Source organism: Carcharhinus amblyrhynchos, unplaced genomic scaffold (genome assembly GCF_965287045.1).
Source record: "Carcharhinus amblyrhynchos unplaced genomic scaffold, sCarAmb.v2.hapA scaffold_671, whole genome shotgun sequence".
NCBI classification, from domain to species: Eukaryota; Metazoa; Chordata; class Chondrichthyes; order Carcharhiniformes; family Carcharhinidae; genus Carcharhinus; species Carcharhinus amblyrhynchos.
The window spans coordinates 42,912-60,000 of NW_027650411.1; the positions used below are offsets into that span (position 1 = coordinate 42,912).

At 52.4% G+C, this 17,089-nt stretch overlaps 1 protein-coding gene across 1 annotated transcript in view; it reads left to right on the plus strand.

Annotated features, from left to right (window-relative positions):
* The window catches only part of LOC145339787 (uncharacterized), a 26,981-nt gene that overhangs the window by 5,214 nt on the left and 4,678 nt on the right, over positions 1-17,089 (plus strand). The window contains exons 4-5 of the mRNA XM_080184316.1: positions 6,894-7,307; positions 14,056-14,466. Coding sequence (XP_080040442.1) covers positions 6,894-7,307; positions 14,056-14,466 — 825 coding nt within the window. The remainder of the gene's footprint in view (positions 1-6,893; positions 7,308-14,055; positions 14,467-17,089) is intronic.

Below are 17,089 nucleotides of genomic sequence, written 5' to 3' on the forward strand. Positions count from 1 at the left end.
ACCAAATGGATTTTTCCAACAATTAACAATGGTTTCATGGTCATCAGTAGATCCTTAATTCCAGATATTTTTTATTGATTTGATTTGATTTATTACTGTTACATGTATTAACATACAGCGAAAAGTATTGTTTCTTGCGCACTGTAGAGATAAAACATACCGTTCATAGAGAAGGAAAGGAGAGAGTGCAGAATGTAGTGTTGCAGTCACAGCAAGGGTGTAGAGAAAGATCAACTTAATGTGAGGTAGGTCCATTCAAAAGCCTGACTGCAGCAGGGAAGAAGCTGTTCTTGAGTCGGTTGGTACGTAACCGCAGACTTTTGTATCTTTTTCCCAACAGAAGAAGGTGGAAAAGAGAATGTCCGGGGTGCATGGGATCCTTAATTACGCTGGCTGCTTTTCTGAGGCAGCGGGAAGTGTAGACGGAGTCAATGGATGAGAGGCTAGTTTGTGTGATGGATTGGTCTTGCAGTCTTGGTCAGAGTAGGAGCCCATACCAAGCTGTGATACAACCAGAAAGAATGCTTTCTATGGGGCATCTGTAAAAGTTAGTGAGAGTCGTAGCGGACATGCCAAATTTCCTTAGTCTTCTGAGAAAGTAGAGGAGTTGGTGGGGCTTTCTTAACTATAGTGTCGGCGCGGGGGGGGACCAGGACAGGTTATTGGTGATCTGGACACCTATAAACTTGAAGCTCTTCACCCTTTCTACTTCATCTCTGTTAATGTAGATAGGATGTGGAGATGCCAGCATTGGACTGGGGTAAATGCAGTAAGAAGTCTCACAACACCAGGTTAAAGTCCAACCTGGACTTTATTTGGTTTATTTGGTAGCAGAAGCTTTGACAGCTTTCGGAGTGCTGCTCCTTCATCAGGTAAGTGGGAGTTGTGTTCACAAACAGGGCATATAAAAACACAAACTCAATTTACAAAATAATGGTTGGAATGCGAGTCTTTACAGGTAATCAAATCTTAAAGGTACAGACAATGTGAGTGGAGAGAGGGTTAAGCACAGGTTAAAGAGATGTGTATTGTCTCCAGACAGGACAGTTAATGAGATTTTGCAAGTCCAGGCAATTCATGGGGGTTACAGATAGTGTGACATGAACCCAAGATCCCGGTTGAGGCCGTCCTCATGTGTGCGGAACTTGGCTATCAGTCTCTGCTCAGCGACTCTGCACTGTCGTGTGTTGTGAAGGCTGCCTTGGAGAATGCTTACCCAAAGATCAGAGGCCGAATGCCCGTGACCACTGAAGTGTTCGCCAACAGGAAAAGAACATTCTTGCCTGGTGATTGTCGAGCGGTGTTCATTCATCCGTTGCCGTAGCGTCTGCGTGGTCTCCCCAATGTACCAGTAGACAGGGGCATGTTCTCCTTTACGCTTCCTGAAGTCGATGACAATCTCCTTCGTTTTTGTTGACATTGAGGGAAAGATTATTGTTGCTGCACCAGTTCACTAGATTCTCTATCTCATTCCTGTACTCTGTCTCATCATTGTTTGAGATCTGACCCATTACGGTGGTGTTGTCAGCAAACTGGAAAATTGAGTTGGAGGGGAATTTGGCCGCACAGTCAGAGGTGTATAAGGAGTATAGTAGGGGGCTGAGAACACAGCCTTGTGGGGCACCGGTGTTGAGGATGATGGTGGAGGAGGTGTTGTTGCCGATCCTTACTGATTGTGCTCTGTGAGTTCGGAAGTTCAGGATTCAGTCACAGATGGAGGAGCTGAGGCCCAGGACATGGAGTTTGGAGTTGAATTTCATGGGAATAATGGTGTTGAAGGCTGAGCTGGAGTCAATAAATAGGAGTCTGACATCGGTGTCCTTATTATCTATGTGATCCAGGGTTGAGTGCAGGGCCAGGGAGATGTGGACCTGTTGCAGCAATTGGCGAACTGTAGTGGATCCAGGTAGTCCGGGAGGCTGGAATGGAGTTGTGCCATGGCTAACCGTTCAAAGCACTTCATAATATATAATAATATTGAATTCAAAGTCCACCACCTGCCGTAGCAGGATTTGAACCCAGGTCCCCAGAACACAAGCTGATTAACTGTCTAGTGATAATACCACTAGACCATCATCTCCTCTCCCCGAGATTATTGTAAATAAAGTAAGCAAGGCAGAAAAATACTAATGATGAACACATTTAGATTTCCCACAGCCCAGAACGTGAACTCTGCATTGCTCAACTTCACATCATTGAGTGGTGAAGCGCAGAAAGGGCCATTTGGCCCATCAAGGCTGTACCGATAATAACCGCCACTAAAGGCGCGCTAATCCCATTTTCCAGCACTTTGTCCCACTTTGGAAGAAGAAACAAGATGAGGGAGTATTTAATGAATGGTGATACACTCGGAAGCTTAGAGGAACCGAGGTATCTTGGGGCACTTATTCACAGATCCCTGAAGGTGCTGAGCAGCTCAATAGGATCGTTAAGAAGGCAAATGGGACGTTTTCTTTTATCAGTCGTGGCACAGAGTATGAGGGGGTCACGGTGGTACAGTGATTCGCACTGCTGCCTCACAGCACCAGGGGTGTAGTTTCAGTTCCTGGCTTGGCCTGGGTCACTGTCTGTGTGGAGTTTGCACATTCTCCCCATGTCTGCGTGGGTTTCCTCCAGGTGCTCTGGTTTCCTCCAACAGTCCGAAAGACGTGCTGGTTAGAGTGCATTGGCTGTGCTAATTTCTCCCTCAGTGTAACATAAGAACATAAGAAATAGGAGCAGGAGTAGGCCATCTAGCCCTTCGAGCCTGCCCCGCCATTCAATAAGATCATGGCTGATCTGTCGTGGCTCAGTTCCACATTCCCGCCCTCTCCCCATAACCCTTAATCCCCTCTCTTACCAAAAACCCATCAACCCGCGTCTTAAAAATATTTAGCGAGGCAGCCTCCACCACTTCAACGGGCAGAGAATTCCAGAGATTCACCACCCTTTGAGTGAAGAAGTTCCTCCTCAACTCCGTTCTAAACCGCCCCCCTTTATCTTGAGGTTGTGCCCTCTAGTCCTACTGTCCTTTCTGACCTGAACAGGAGTGTGACAACTAGGGGATTTTCACAGTAACTTCATTGCAATTCTATTTGTGACACTAATAAATGAATTTAAACTTGTTTCTGGTCTAGCTGCAGAGGGTAGAGGCAGCAGATACCCTTTGGCTGGATTAATTGTTTTAGAAGCGTTTTTAAAACATATGTAATGCACAGAAAGTGAAAGAAAGTTTCTAGAAAAGTTTTTACACTTTTGCCATGACAAACCAATTCCAGTATAAAGAACGTTCGTGTATAACAGAGTGTATTTACAATGTCTCAATTCTCAGCCAAAGTCCAGAGCTGGGTAACAAGGACACTTGCGTCATGCTCCTATTTATTGACTACAGCTCAGCCTTCAACACCACTATTCCTACAAAATCCCTCCACCTCGACACTATAGCTAAGAAATCCCACCAATGAATCTACTTTCTCAGGAGGCTGAAGATATTCGGCACGTCCGCTACGGCTCTCACCAACTTTTACAGATTAAAAGTTTATTCATTAGTGTCACAAGTAGGCTTACATTAACACCACAAGGATGTTACTGTGAAAATCCCCTAGTTGCCACACTCTGGCACCTGTTCGGGTATCAATGAGGGAGAATTTAGCATGGCGAATGCACCCTAACCAGCATGTCTGTGGGAGGAAACCAGAACACCCAGAGGAAACCCATGCAGACACGAGGAGAATGTGTAAACTCCACACAGACAGTGACCCAAGCCAGGAATTGAACCCAGGTCCCTGGCGCTGTGAGACAGCAGTGCTAACCACCGTGCAGATGCACCATTGAAAGCATCTTTTCTGGTTGTATCACAGCTTGGTCTGGGCTCCTGCTGTGCCCAAGACCGCAAGAAACTACAAAAGGTTGTGAATGTAGCCCAATCCATCATGCAAACCAGCTTCCTATCCATTGACTCCTTCTACACTTCCCGCTGCCTCAGAAAAGCAGCCAGAATAATTAAGGATCCCATGCACCCCGGACATTCTCTCTTCCATCTTCTTCCATCGGGAAAAAGATACAAAAGTCTGACGTCACATACCAACCGACTCAAGAACAGCTTCTTCCCTGCTGCTGTCAGACTTTTGAATGGACCTACCTCACATTCAGTTGATCTTTCTCTACACCCTCGCTGTGACTGTAACACTGCATTCTGCACCCTCTCCTTTCCTTTTCCCCTATGTACTCTATGAATAGTATGCTTTGTAAAGCACGCAAGGAACAATACTTTTCACTGTACCCCAACACGTGTGACAGTAATAAATCAAACTTGGACTTTGCAAGGAATTTTAAGCAGTGATTATCCCAATTTTAAGCATCGGCCTGATGCAAATTTCAAATTTGTTTGTACTGAATTCAATTTCCACCATGTGCCGTGGCAGGATTTGAACCCAGATCCCCAGGATAATACCTCAAGGCCATCACCTTCCCCCCGTCCTCTCTGAGATTATTGTAAATAAAGTAAGCAAGGCAGAAAAATACTAATGATGAACACATTCAGATTTCCCACAGCCCAAAACATGAACTCTGCATTGCTCAACCTCACATCATTGAGTGGTGAAGCGCAGAAAGGGCCATTCGGCCCATCGAGGCTGTACCAATAATAGCCACCACTAAAGGCGCGCTAATCCCATTTTCCAGCACTTTGTCCCACTTTGGAATAAGAAACAAGATGAGGGAGTATTTAATGAATGGTGATACACTCAGAAACTCAGAGGAACCGAGGGATCTTGGGGCACTTATTCACAGATCCCTGAAGGTGCTGAGCAGCTAAATCAGATTGTTAAGAAGGCAAATGGGACGTTTTCTTTTATCAGTCGTGGATTAGAGTATGAGGGGCAGCATGGTGGTACAGTGGTCTTGCAGCACCAGGGACCTGGGTTCGATTCCCAGCTTGGGTCACTGTCTGTGTGGCGTCAGCACATTCTCTCTGTGTCTGTGTGGGTTTCCTCCGGGTGCTTTGTTTCCTCCCACATGCTGGTTAGCTGCATTGGGTGTGCTAAATTCTCCCTCAGTGTAACCCGAACAGGCACCGGAGTGTGGCGACTAGGGGATTTTCACAGTAACTTCACTGCAGTGTTAATGTGACGCTAATAAATGAACTTAAACTTGTTTCTGGTCTAGCTGCAGTGAGTAGAGGCAGCAGATACCCTTTGGCTGGGTTAATTGTTTTAGAAGTGCTTTTAAAATATACTTAATGCACAAAAAGTGAAAGAAAGTTTTCAAAAGGTTTTTGCCATGGTAGACTAATTCCAGTGAAAAATATGTTCATAGATAACAAAGTGCATTTATAATGACTGTAACAATTCTCAGCCAAAGTCCAGAGCTGGGTAACAAGGACACTTGCGTCATGCTCCTATTTATTGACTACAGCTCAGCCTTCAACACCACTATTCCTACAAAATCCCTCCACCCCGACACTATAGTCAAGAAATCCGAACACAGCTGACAATAATAAGTCAAAATCAAATTTGGAGTTTGTGAGATATTTTGAGCCATAGTTATCCCAATTGTTAAGAGTCTCCCCGATGCAGTGTTGATCTTTAGAAGCCTCTTACGTTATTGAGTGAAACGGGTTCTACGTTTACAGTGGGAAGAATGCAACTTGGTTCTTTCGAATGCTTTAGGAAAGTGTGTTACTTAAGATGAAAGATGCAAGTCTCCTGTAAGCTGAGGCAGTCTCAACTGCTTCACTGGGCAGGGAATTCCACAGATTCACAACCCTTTGTATGAAGAAGTTCCTCCTCAACTCCGTCCGAAATTTGCTCCCCCTAGTTCTGGTTTCACCTGCCAGTGGAAACAACTTCCCTGCTTCTACCTTATCTATTCCCTTCATAATCATATATGTTTCTATAAGATCTCCCCTCATTCGCCTGAATTCCAATGAGTATAGCCCCAGTCTACTCAGTTTCTCCTCATAAGCCAACCCTCTCAACTCCGGAATTAACCTAGTGAATCTCCTCTGCACCCCCTCCAGTGTCAGGATACCCTTTCTTAAGTAAGGAGACCAAAACTGTACACAGTTCTCCAGGTGTGGCCTCATCAGCACCTTATACAGCAGCAACATAACCTCACTGTTTTTAAACTCCATCCCTCTAGCAATGAAGGACAAAATTCTATTTGCCTTCTTAACTACCTGCTGTACCTGCAAACAAACTCCTTATGATCCATGTGGGGGAGAGATTCTCCCCCCGACACCCCGCACACCATACACAGTGACATTTGCCAGGGTACCCCCTGACCTCTGCAGAAATTGCCTCCGATTGTGATCTCACAAGGGATGAGATCATTGTCGTGGCGACACAGGGGATCACCCAGGCGATGGGATCTCGAGGGGAGATCTAACAGATATTCCACCCAGTTCGGGTGGGACGGGAACTTGCTACCAGGAACTGGGACGGTGTAGCAGCACGAGTCGGGGGGGTGCCGGGAAAGCAGTGCATCTCTGCGTCATCGCGGAAGGCGGTCTCAACCCGTCATGTATCTGTACACCTGGCTCACTTTTAGCCTGCTACAGCTTTCCATGGCTGAGTTTGGTAGGTCAGGCATCCATATCGGAGGGTCAGTGCTGAGGGAGCGCTGCACTGTGGGAGGGTCAGTGCTGAGGGAGCGCCGCACTGTGGGAGGGTCAGTGCCGAGGGAGTGCCGCACTGTGGGAGGGTCAGTGCCGAGGGAGCGCCGCACTGTGGGAGGGTCAGTGCTGAGGGAGCGCCGCACTGTGGGAGGGACGGTGCCGAGGGAGGGTCGGTGCTGAGGGAGCGCCGCACTGTGGGAGGGTCAGTGCCGAGAGGGAGGCTGAAGGAACGCGAATCTTTCTGTCTCTCCCTGGATTTACCAGTCTTTGTTCTCTCCCTCTGTTTGTCCGGCTGCAGATTTTGTGCAGGTTTTTGACATCCTGATCACCGCGGAGGGCAGCAACTCCTCCATCCACCCGGAGATCCTCTTCCTCAATGCCTCGGGGTTTGTGTTGGCGCGGATCGGGGAACCCGCCACTCTGTACTGCCGTGTCATGCTGGTCGATGACTCCCCCAACACCCGCTACAAGGTCCGCTGGGAGACGGGCCGCTTCACCGAGCTGGTGGTGGCTCAGATTGACCAAAGCCGGGATACGGCACCCGTCATCCACCCTGCCTACCGGGATCGCCTCTCCCTCATCTCCCAGGGGCCCGAGAACCACCTCCATTTCAGCAGAGTGGAGCCGCAGGACTTTGGCGAGTACGTGTGCAAGGCCCAGATTGTTGGACAGGAGGAAGATTCCTTCTCTTCATTCTCCGTCCTCGCTGAGGGTAAGTGCTGAGGGATCAGTGTGCGGCACGGTGACACAGTGGGTTAGCACTGCTGCCTCACAGTGCCAGGGACCCGGGTTCGATTCCCGGGGCACGGTGACACAGTGGGTTAGCACTGCTGCCTCACAGTGCCAGGGACCCGGGTTCGATTCCCGGGGGGCACGGTGACACAGTGGGTTAAGCACTGCTGTCTCACAGCGCCAGGGACCCGGGTTCGATTCCCGGGGGCACGGTGACACAGTGGGTTAGCACTGCTGTCTCACAGTGCCAGGGACGCGGGTTCGATTCCCGGGGGCACGGTGACACAGTGGGTTAGCACTGCTGCCTCACAGCGCCAGGGACCCGGGTTCGATTCCCCGGGGGCACGGTGACACAGTGGGTTAGCACTGCTGCCTCACAGCGCCAGGGACCCGGGTTCGATTCCCAGGGGGGGCACGGTGACACAGTGGGTTAGCAATGCTGCCTCACAGCGCCAGGGACCCGGGTTCAATTCCCGGGGGCACGGTGACACAGTGGGTTAGCACTGCTGTCTCACAGCGCCAGGGACGCGGGTTCGATTCCCGGGGGCACGGTGACACAGTGGGTTAGCACTGCTGTCTCACAGCGCCAGGGACCCGGGTTCAATTCCCGGGGACACGGTGACACAGTGGGTTAGCACTGCTGTCTCACAGCGCCAGGGACCTGGGTTCGATTCCCGGGGGCACGGTGACACAGTGGGTTAGCACTGCTGCCTCACAGCGCCAGGGACCCGGGTTCGATTCCCCGGGGGCACGGTGACACAGTGGGTTAGCACTGCTGCCTCACAGCGCCAGGGACCCGGGTTCGATTCCCGGGGGCACGGTGACACAGTGGGTTAGCACTGCTGTCTTACAGCGCCAGGGACCCGGGTTCGATTCCCGGGGGCACGGTGACACAGTGGGTTAGCACTGCTGTCTCACAGCGCCAGGGACCCGGGTTCGATTCCCGGGGGCACGGTGACACAGTGGGTTAGCACTGCTGTCTCACAGTGCCAGGGACGCGGGTTCGATTCCCGGGGGCACGGTGACACAGTGGGTTAGCACTGCTGCCTCACAGCGCCAGGGACCCGGGTTCGATTCCCCGGGGGCACGGTGACACAGTGGGTTAGCACTGCTGCCTCACAGCGCCAGGGACCCGGGTTCGATTCCCAGGGGGGGCACGGTGACACAGTGGGTTAGCAATGCTGCCTCACAGCGCCAGGGACCCGGGTTTGATTCCCGGGGGCACGGTGACACAGTGGGTTAGCACTGCTGTCTCACAGCGCCAGGGACGCGGGTTCGATTCCCGGGGGCACGGTGACACAGTGGGTTAGCACTGCTGTCTCACAGCGCCAGGGACCCGGGTTCAATTCCCGGGGACACGGTGACACAGTGGGTTAGCACTGCTGTCTCACAGCGCCAGGGACCTGGGTTCGATTCCCGGGGGCACGGTGACACAGTGGGTTAGCACTGCTGCCTCACAGCGCCAGGGACCCGGGTTCGATTCCCCGGGGGCACGGTGACACAGTGGGTTAGCACTGCTGCCTCACAGCGCCAGGGACCCGGGTTCGATTCCCGGGGGCACGGTGACACAGTGGGTTAGCACTGCTGTCTTACAGCGCCAGGGACCCGGGTTCGATTCCCCGGGGGCACGGTGACACAGTGGGTTAGCACTGCTGCCTCACAGCGCCAGGGACCCGGGTTCGATTCCCGGGGGCACGGTGACACAGTGGGTTAGCACTGCTGTCTCACAGCGCCAGGGACCCGGGTTCGATTCCCGGGGGCACGGTGACACAGTGGGTTAGCACTGCTGCCTCACAGCGCCAGGGACCCGGGTTCGATTCCCGGGGGCACGGTGACACAGTGGGTTAGCACTGCTGTCTTACAGCGCCAGGGACCCGGGTTCGATTCCCGGGGGCACGGTGACACAGTGGGTTAGCACTGCTGTCTCACAGCGCCAGGGACGCGGGTTCGATTCCCGGGGGCACGGTGACACAGTGGGTTAGCACTGCTGTCTCACAGCGCCAGGGACCCGGGTTCAATTCCCGGGGACACGGTGACACAGTGGGTTAGCACTGCTGCCTCACAGCGCCAGGGACCCGGGTTCGATTCCCCGGGGGGGGCACGGTGACACAGTGGGTTAGCACTGCTGCCTCACAGCGCCAGGGACCCGGGTTCGATTCCCGGGGGCACGGTGACACAGTGGGTTAGCACTGCTGCCTCACAGCGCCAGGGACCCGGGTTCGATTCCCCGGGGGGGGCACGGTGACACAGTGGGTTAGCACTGCTGTCTCACAGCGCCAGGGACCTGGGTTCGATTCCCGGAGGCACGGTGACACAGTGGGTTAGCGCTGCTGTCTCACAGCACCAGGGACCCGGGTTCAATTCCCGGGGACACGGTGACACAGTGGGTTAGCACTGCTGCCTCACAGCGCCAGGGACCTGGGTTCGATTCCCGGGGGCACGGTGACACAGTGGGTTAGCACTGCTGCCTCACAGCACCAGGGACCCGGGTTCAATTCCCGGGGACACGGTGACACAGTGGGTTAGCACTGCTGCCTCACAGCGCCAGGGACCTGGGTTCGATTCCCGGGGGCACGGTGACACAGTGGGTTAGCACTGCTGCCTCACAGTGCCAGGGACCCGGGTTCGATTCCCGGGGGCACGGTGACACAGTGGGTTAGCACTGCTGTCTCACAGCGCCAGGGATGCGGGTTCGATTCCCGGGGGCACGGTGACACAGTGGGTTAGCACTGCTGTCTCACAGCGCCAGGGACCCGGGTTCAATTCCCGGGGACACGGTGACACAGTGGGTTAGCACTGCTGTCTCACAGCGCCAGGGACCTGGGTTCGATTCCCGGGGGCACGGTGACACAGTGGGTTAGCACTGCTGTCTCACAGCGCCAGGGACCTGGGTTCGATTCCCGGGGGCACGGTGACACAGTGGGTTAGCACTGCTGCCTCACAGCACCAGGGACCCGGGTTCAATTCCCGGGGACACGGTGACACAGTGGGTTAGCACTGCTGCCTCACAGCGCCAGGGACTCGGGTTCGATTCCCGGGGGGGGCACGGTGACACAGTGGATTAGCACTGCTACCTCACAGCGCCAAGGATCCGGGTTCGATTCCCGGGGGCACGGTGACACAGTGGGTTAGCACTGCTGTCTCACAGCGCCAGGGACCCGGGTTCGATTCCTGGGGACACGGTGACACAGTGGGTTAGCACTGCTGTCTCACAGCGCCAGGGACCCGGGTTCGATTCCTGGGGGCACGGTGACACAGTGGGTTAACACTGCTGCCTCACAGCGCCAGGGACCCGGGTTCGATTCCTGGGGACACGGTGACACAGTGGGTTAGCACTGCTGCCTCAGCGCCAGGGACTCGGGTTCGATTCCCGGCTCGGGTCAGTGTCTGTGTGGAGTCTGCACGTTCTCCCCGTGTCTGTGTGGGTCCTCCGGGTGCTCCGGTTTCCTCCCACAGTCCGAGAGATGTGCGGGTTAGGGTGCATTGGCCGTGCTAAATTCTCCCTCAGTGTCGGGGTTTTGCAGACTAAAGGTTATGTGGATAGGGCCTGGGTGGGATTGTGTTGGTGCAGACACTATGGGCCAAATGGCCTCTTTCTGCACTGTAGGATTATAAGTATTTCCGTCCCCAGGTACACACTTACACACATAATTACACACTCATTCACACTCAGACTCACTGACACACACATTCACAGTCATACACACTCAGTCTCTCACACACACACACTTACTCACACTCAAACTCACATGCACTCACACTCAAACACACGCACTCTCACACTCACATTCACACACACACACTCTCCTCTCTCACATATACATACACTCACTCACACACTCTCACACACACACTCTCTCTCACACACACATTCTCTGTCTCACAAACAGTCGCCCTCTCATACACACACTCACTCACGCTCTCATATACACATTCACACATACACACACTTAAACTCACACACACACTCACATTCACACACACACTCATTCACTCATACAGTCATTCAGATTCACTCACACACTCACCTACACACTCACACATACACTCACATACACACACACTCGCACACTCACACGTACACTCATACTCAAACATACTCACACTAGCATACACTCCCACACACACTCACATACAGACACTCACGCACACACTCTCACACTCATTCACTCACGCGCAAACACCCACTCACATTCATGCACACACATTCATGGACACTCACACTCAAACAGACTTACACACACACAGACAAACTCACATCCACACACATTCCCACTCACCCACACTCACTCTCACATTCACACGCACACTTACTCACACACACACACATTCACACTCACACAGACACACACAAAGTCGCACACAGACACACACACACACACACACACACACACACACTCTCTTTCACACACACACACTCTCTCACACTCTCTCTTTCACACACACACACTCACACTCTCTCTTTCACACACACACACTCTCTCTTTCACACACACACACTCTCTCTTTCACACACACACACTCTCTCTTTCACACACACACACTCTCTCTTTCACACACACACACACTCTCTCACACTCTCTCTTTCACACACACACTCTCTCACACTCTCTCTTTCACACACACACTCTCACACTCTCTCTTTCACACACACACACTCTCTCACACTCTTTCACACACACACACTCTCTCACACTCTCTCACACTCTCTCTTTCACACACACACACTCTCTCACACTCTCTCTTTCACACACACACACTCTCTCACACTCTCTCTTTCACACACACACACTCTCTCTCACTCTCTCTTTCACACACACACACACACACTCTCACACACTCTCTTTCACACACACACACTCTCTCAACACACACTCACATACACATACTCACCCACAAACAAACTCACTCCACACACTCAAACTCACACACACAGACAAACTCACGCCCACACACTCACACACACAAACTCACACCCACACACTCACACGCACTCAATCTCACACTTGCTCACACATTCACATAGACACTCACATACTGACACACACTCGTACACTCTCACTCTCACTTTCACGCACACTCACACATTCACTCTCTCTTTCACATACTCATTCTCTTATCCACACACAAACACACTCACTCACACACATGCACACCCACAGTCACACACACACACTCTCACGCACTCTCATCACACACACACACACACACATACACACACCCACAGTCACACACATGCACACACAGGCTTACATACACACCCACACACACACTCACACACACAGATTCACATCAGTCTGTCACACACACATACTCCCACACACACACACGCACTCACACAGTCACACTCACTTCATTCATGCAGAAACGCACACATATTCTCACACACTCAGAGTCACACAGAGTCACACTCACTCTCATTCATACACTCAGACACATATATTCACTCACACACTGACACACTCACTCATATGCACACATTAACTCAGACACACATAAACACACACTCTCGCACAAACCCACACATTCACACACATACACACACACTCACACTTACACACACACACAGAAACACACATACTTACATACACACTGTCTCACACACACACTCCCACTGACTCACACACGTACACTCACTCAGACATTGCCACACACCACACTCACTCACACACACACTCAAATACACATACACTCACTCACACACACGCGCACGCTCACATACACGCGTGCACTCACACACATATACACTCAGGGGCACATACTCACACACTCACACATATACTCACGTACCCTCACACACACACAATTACACACACACTGACACTTCCACACACACACGCACACATACTCCCACACACACACGCATGTTCTCACACAGTCACAGTCACTCTCATTCATATAGAAACACACACATATTCTGACGCACTCACAGTCACACTGACACACACATACACTGACTCAGACACACACACTCATATACACACATTAATTCAGATACACATAAACACACTCACACTCACACACACATACACACTCTCAAACACACACTCGTACACACACACTCACACACACAGATACACACTCACACACACACTGACATATACACACACACACTGTCACACACACACAGTCTTGCACTCACATACACACACAGACACCCACACAGATACACACACGCTCACAGTCAGACAGACAGACACACACACACACACACACTCACACAAACACACTCTCACACACACACAAATACACACAATCACACTGATTCACACACATTCACTCACTTACATTCACACACACACTCATACACATACACTAACTCATGCACACACGTACACACACACACACACACACAATCGCACACTCTCTCACAGACACTACACAGTCACACAGAGACATACACACACACTCACACACACACATGCACACACACACTCACAGAAGGGGAGGGATGGAGAGAGAGACGAAGGGACGGAAACAGAGGGAGAGAGACAGATAGGGGAATGGAGAGAGAGACAGCAAGAGGATGGAATGTAGAGAGAGAGAGGGTTGGAGGGGTTGGGTGGAGAGTGTCACAGGAAGGGATGGAAGGCAGGGCAGATAGTATAGAGAGGTCGGATAGATGGAGAGAGGGGAGAGATGGGGTGGATGGAGGTGGATTCAAAGTGGAGGTGGCAGAGACAGGATTTTGGATGTGAACCTGTGCCTAACGACACTCTAATCAACAGATAACCGCTCGGAGCTGGACTTCCTGATCTCTGACAGCACCAACGAATCTCTGGTGCCCCAGATCCAGTCAGTCAACACCTCGGGCCACGTCCGAGCCCAGCTGGGATCTCCGGCATCGCTGGATTGTCGGATTCACACCACCACCGGGATAGCAGGCGCCAGGTACGGTGTGGAGTGGCAGGCGCTCCGAGGGGAGAACGTGACCCTGGCGCGTGTGGACCAGGGCCTGGAGAGTGAGAGTTACCTCCACCCTCACTACAAACACCGGCTGAGTGTCACCTTACTGGACACAGACACACAACTCAGCTTCAACAAGGTGGACAAGGAGGATTATGGGGAGTACCTCTGCAAGGCCTGGCTATCCGGACATCCAGAAGATTCTGTGACGGCTACAGTCACGTTGGAGGAAGGTGAGAGGGCTTCAGGAAGGAGCGCTGCACTGTGGGAGGGTCAGTGCTGAGGGAGCGCCGCACTGTGGGAGGGTCGGTGCTGAGGGAGCGCCGCACTGTGGGAGGGTCGGTGCCGAGGGAGCGCCGCACTGTGGGAGGGTCAGTGCCGAGGGAGTGCCGCACTGTGGGAGGGTCGGTGCCAAGGGAGCGCCAAACTGTGGGAGGGTCAGTGCTGAGGGAGTGCCGCACTGTGGGAGGGTCGGTGCCGAGGGAGCGCCGCACTGTGGGAGGGTCGGTGCTGAGGGTGTGCCGCACTGTGGGAGAACATAAGAACATAAGAAATAGGAGCAGGAGTAGGCCATCCAGCCCTTCGAGCCTGCCCCGCCATTCAATAAGATCATGGCTGATCTGTCGTGGCTCAGTTCCACTTTCCGGCCCTCTCCCCATAACCCTTAATCCCCTCTCCTATCAAAAACCTATCAACCCGCGTCTTAAAAATATTTAGCGAGGCAGCCTCCACCACTTCAACGGGCAGAGAATTCCAGAGATTCACCACCCTTTGAGTGAAGAAGTTCCTCCTCAACTCTGTTCTAAACCGCCCCCCTTTTATCTTGAGGCTGTGCCCCCTAGTCCTATTGTCTTTTTTGAGCGGGAAGAGTCTTTCCACCTCTATCCTATCCATCCCATTCATCATCTTATACATCTCAATGAGATCTCCTCTCATTCTTCTAAACTCTAACGAGTACAAGCCTAGTTTATTCAGCCTCTCCTCATAGCTCAACCCCCTCAACTCCGGTATCAGCCTAGTAAACCTCCTCTGCACTCCCTCCAAGGCCAAAATATCTTTGCGCAGGTGCGGCGCCCAAAACTGCACACAGTACTCCAGTTGCGGCCTCACCAATGCCCTATACAGCTGCAGCAAGACCTCCCTACTTTTATATTCAATCCCCCTCGCTATGAAGGCCAGCATCCCATTCGCCTTCCTGACCACCTGCTGCACCTGCAAGCTGGGTTTTTGCGACTCATGCACAAGGACCCCGAGGTCCCTCTGCACCGTCGCCTGCTGCAGTTTTTCGCCTCGTAAGTAATAGTCCTTCCTACCATTTTTCCTACCAAAGAGGACCACCTCACACTTGCCAACATTAAATTCCATTTGCCATTTCCTGGCCCATTCGCCCAGCCTATCTAGATCCTTCTGCAGACTCTCCACACCCTCCGCACAATTTGCCGTTCCCCCAATCTTGGTGTCATCAGCAAATTTCGACACTCTACACTCGGTTCCCTCCTCCAGATCATCTATATAAATGGTAAAAAGCTGAGGCCCCAGCACCGACCCCTGGGGCACTCCACTAGTCACCATCCGCCAATCCGAATAGCACCCGTTGACCCCCACTCTCTGCCTCCTATTTGACAACCAATCCTCTATCCACGCTAACACCCTACCCCCAACTCCATGTCCCTCGACCTTCTGCAATAACCTCTTGTGAGGCACTTTGTCAAACGCCTTCTGAAAATCTAAAAAGGAGGGTCAGTGCTGAGGGTGTGCCGCACTGTGGGAGGGTCAGTGCTGAGGGAGCGCCGCGCTGAGGGAGTGCTGCACTGTGGGAGGGTCAGTGCTGAGGGAGCGCCGCACTGTGGGAGGGTCGGTGCCGAGGGTGTGCCGCACTGTGGGAGGGTCGGTGCTGAGGGAGCGCCGCACTGTGGGAGGGTCGGTGCTGAGGGAGCACCGCACTGTGGGAGGGTCAGTGCTGAGGGTGTGCCGCACTGTGGGAGGGTCAGTGCTGAGGGTGTGCCGCACTGTGGGAGGGTCAGTGCTGAGGGTGTGCCGCACTGTGTGAGGGTCATAAGAACATAAGAACATAAGAAATAGGAGCAGGAGTAGGCCATCTAGCCCTTCGAGCCTGCCCCGCCATTCAATAAGATAATGGCTGATCTGTTGTGTCTCAGTTCCACATTCCCGCCCTCTCCCCATAACCCTTAATCCCCTCTCATCAAAAACCCATCAACCCGCGTCTTAAAAATATTTAGCGAGGCAGCCTCCACCACTTCAATGGGCGGAGAATTCCAGAGATTCACCACCCTTTGAGTGAAGAAGTTCCTCCTCAACTCCGTTCTAAACCGCCCCCCCTTTATCTTGAGGCTGTGCCCCCTAGTCCTACTGTCCTTTCTGAGCGGGAAGAGCCTCTCCACCTCTATCCTCTCCATCCCATTCATCATCTTATATGTCTCAATGAGATCTCCCCTCATTCTTCTAAACTCTAATGAGTACAAGCCCAGTTTATTCAGCCTCTCCTCATAGCTCAACCCCCTCAACTCCGGTATCAGCCTAGTAAACCTCCTCTGCACTCCCTCCAAGGCCAAAGTATCCTTGCGTAAGTGCAGCGTCCAAAACTGCACACAGTCAGTGCTGAGGGAGCGCTGCACTGTGGGAGGGTCAGTGCTGAGGGAGCGCCGCATTGTGGGAGGGTCAGTGCAGATCAGCCATGATCTTATTGAATGGCGGGGCAGGCTCGAAGGGCTAAATGGCCTACTCCTGCTCCTATTTCTTATGTTCTTATGTTCTGAGGGAGCGCCACAATGTTGGAGGGTCGGTGCTGAGGGAGTGCCGCACTGTGGGAGGGTCAGTGCTGAGGGAGCGCCGCAC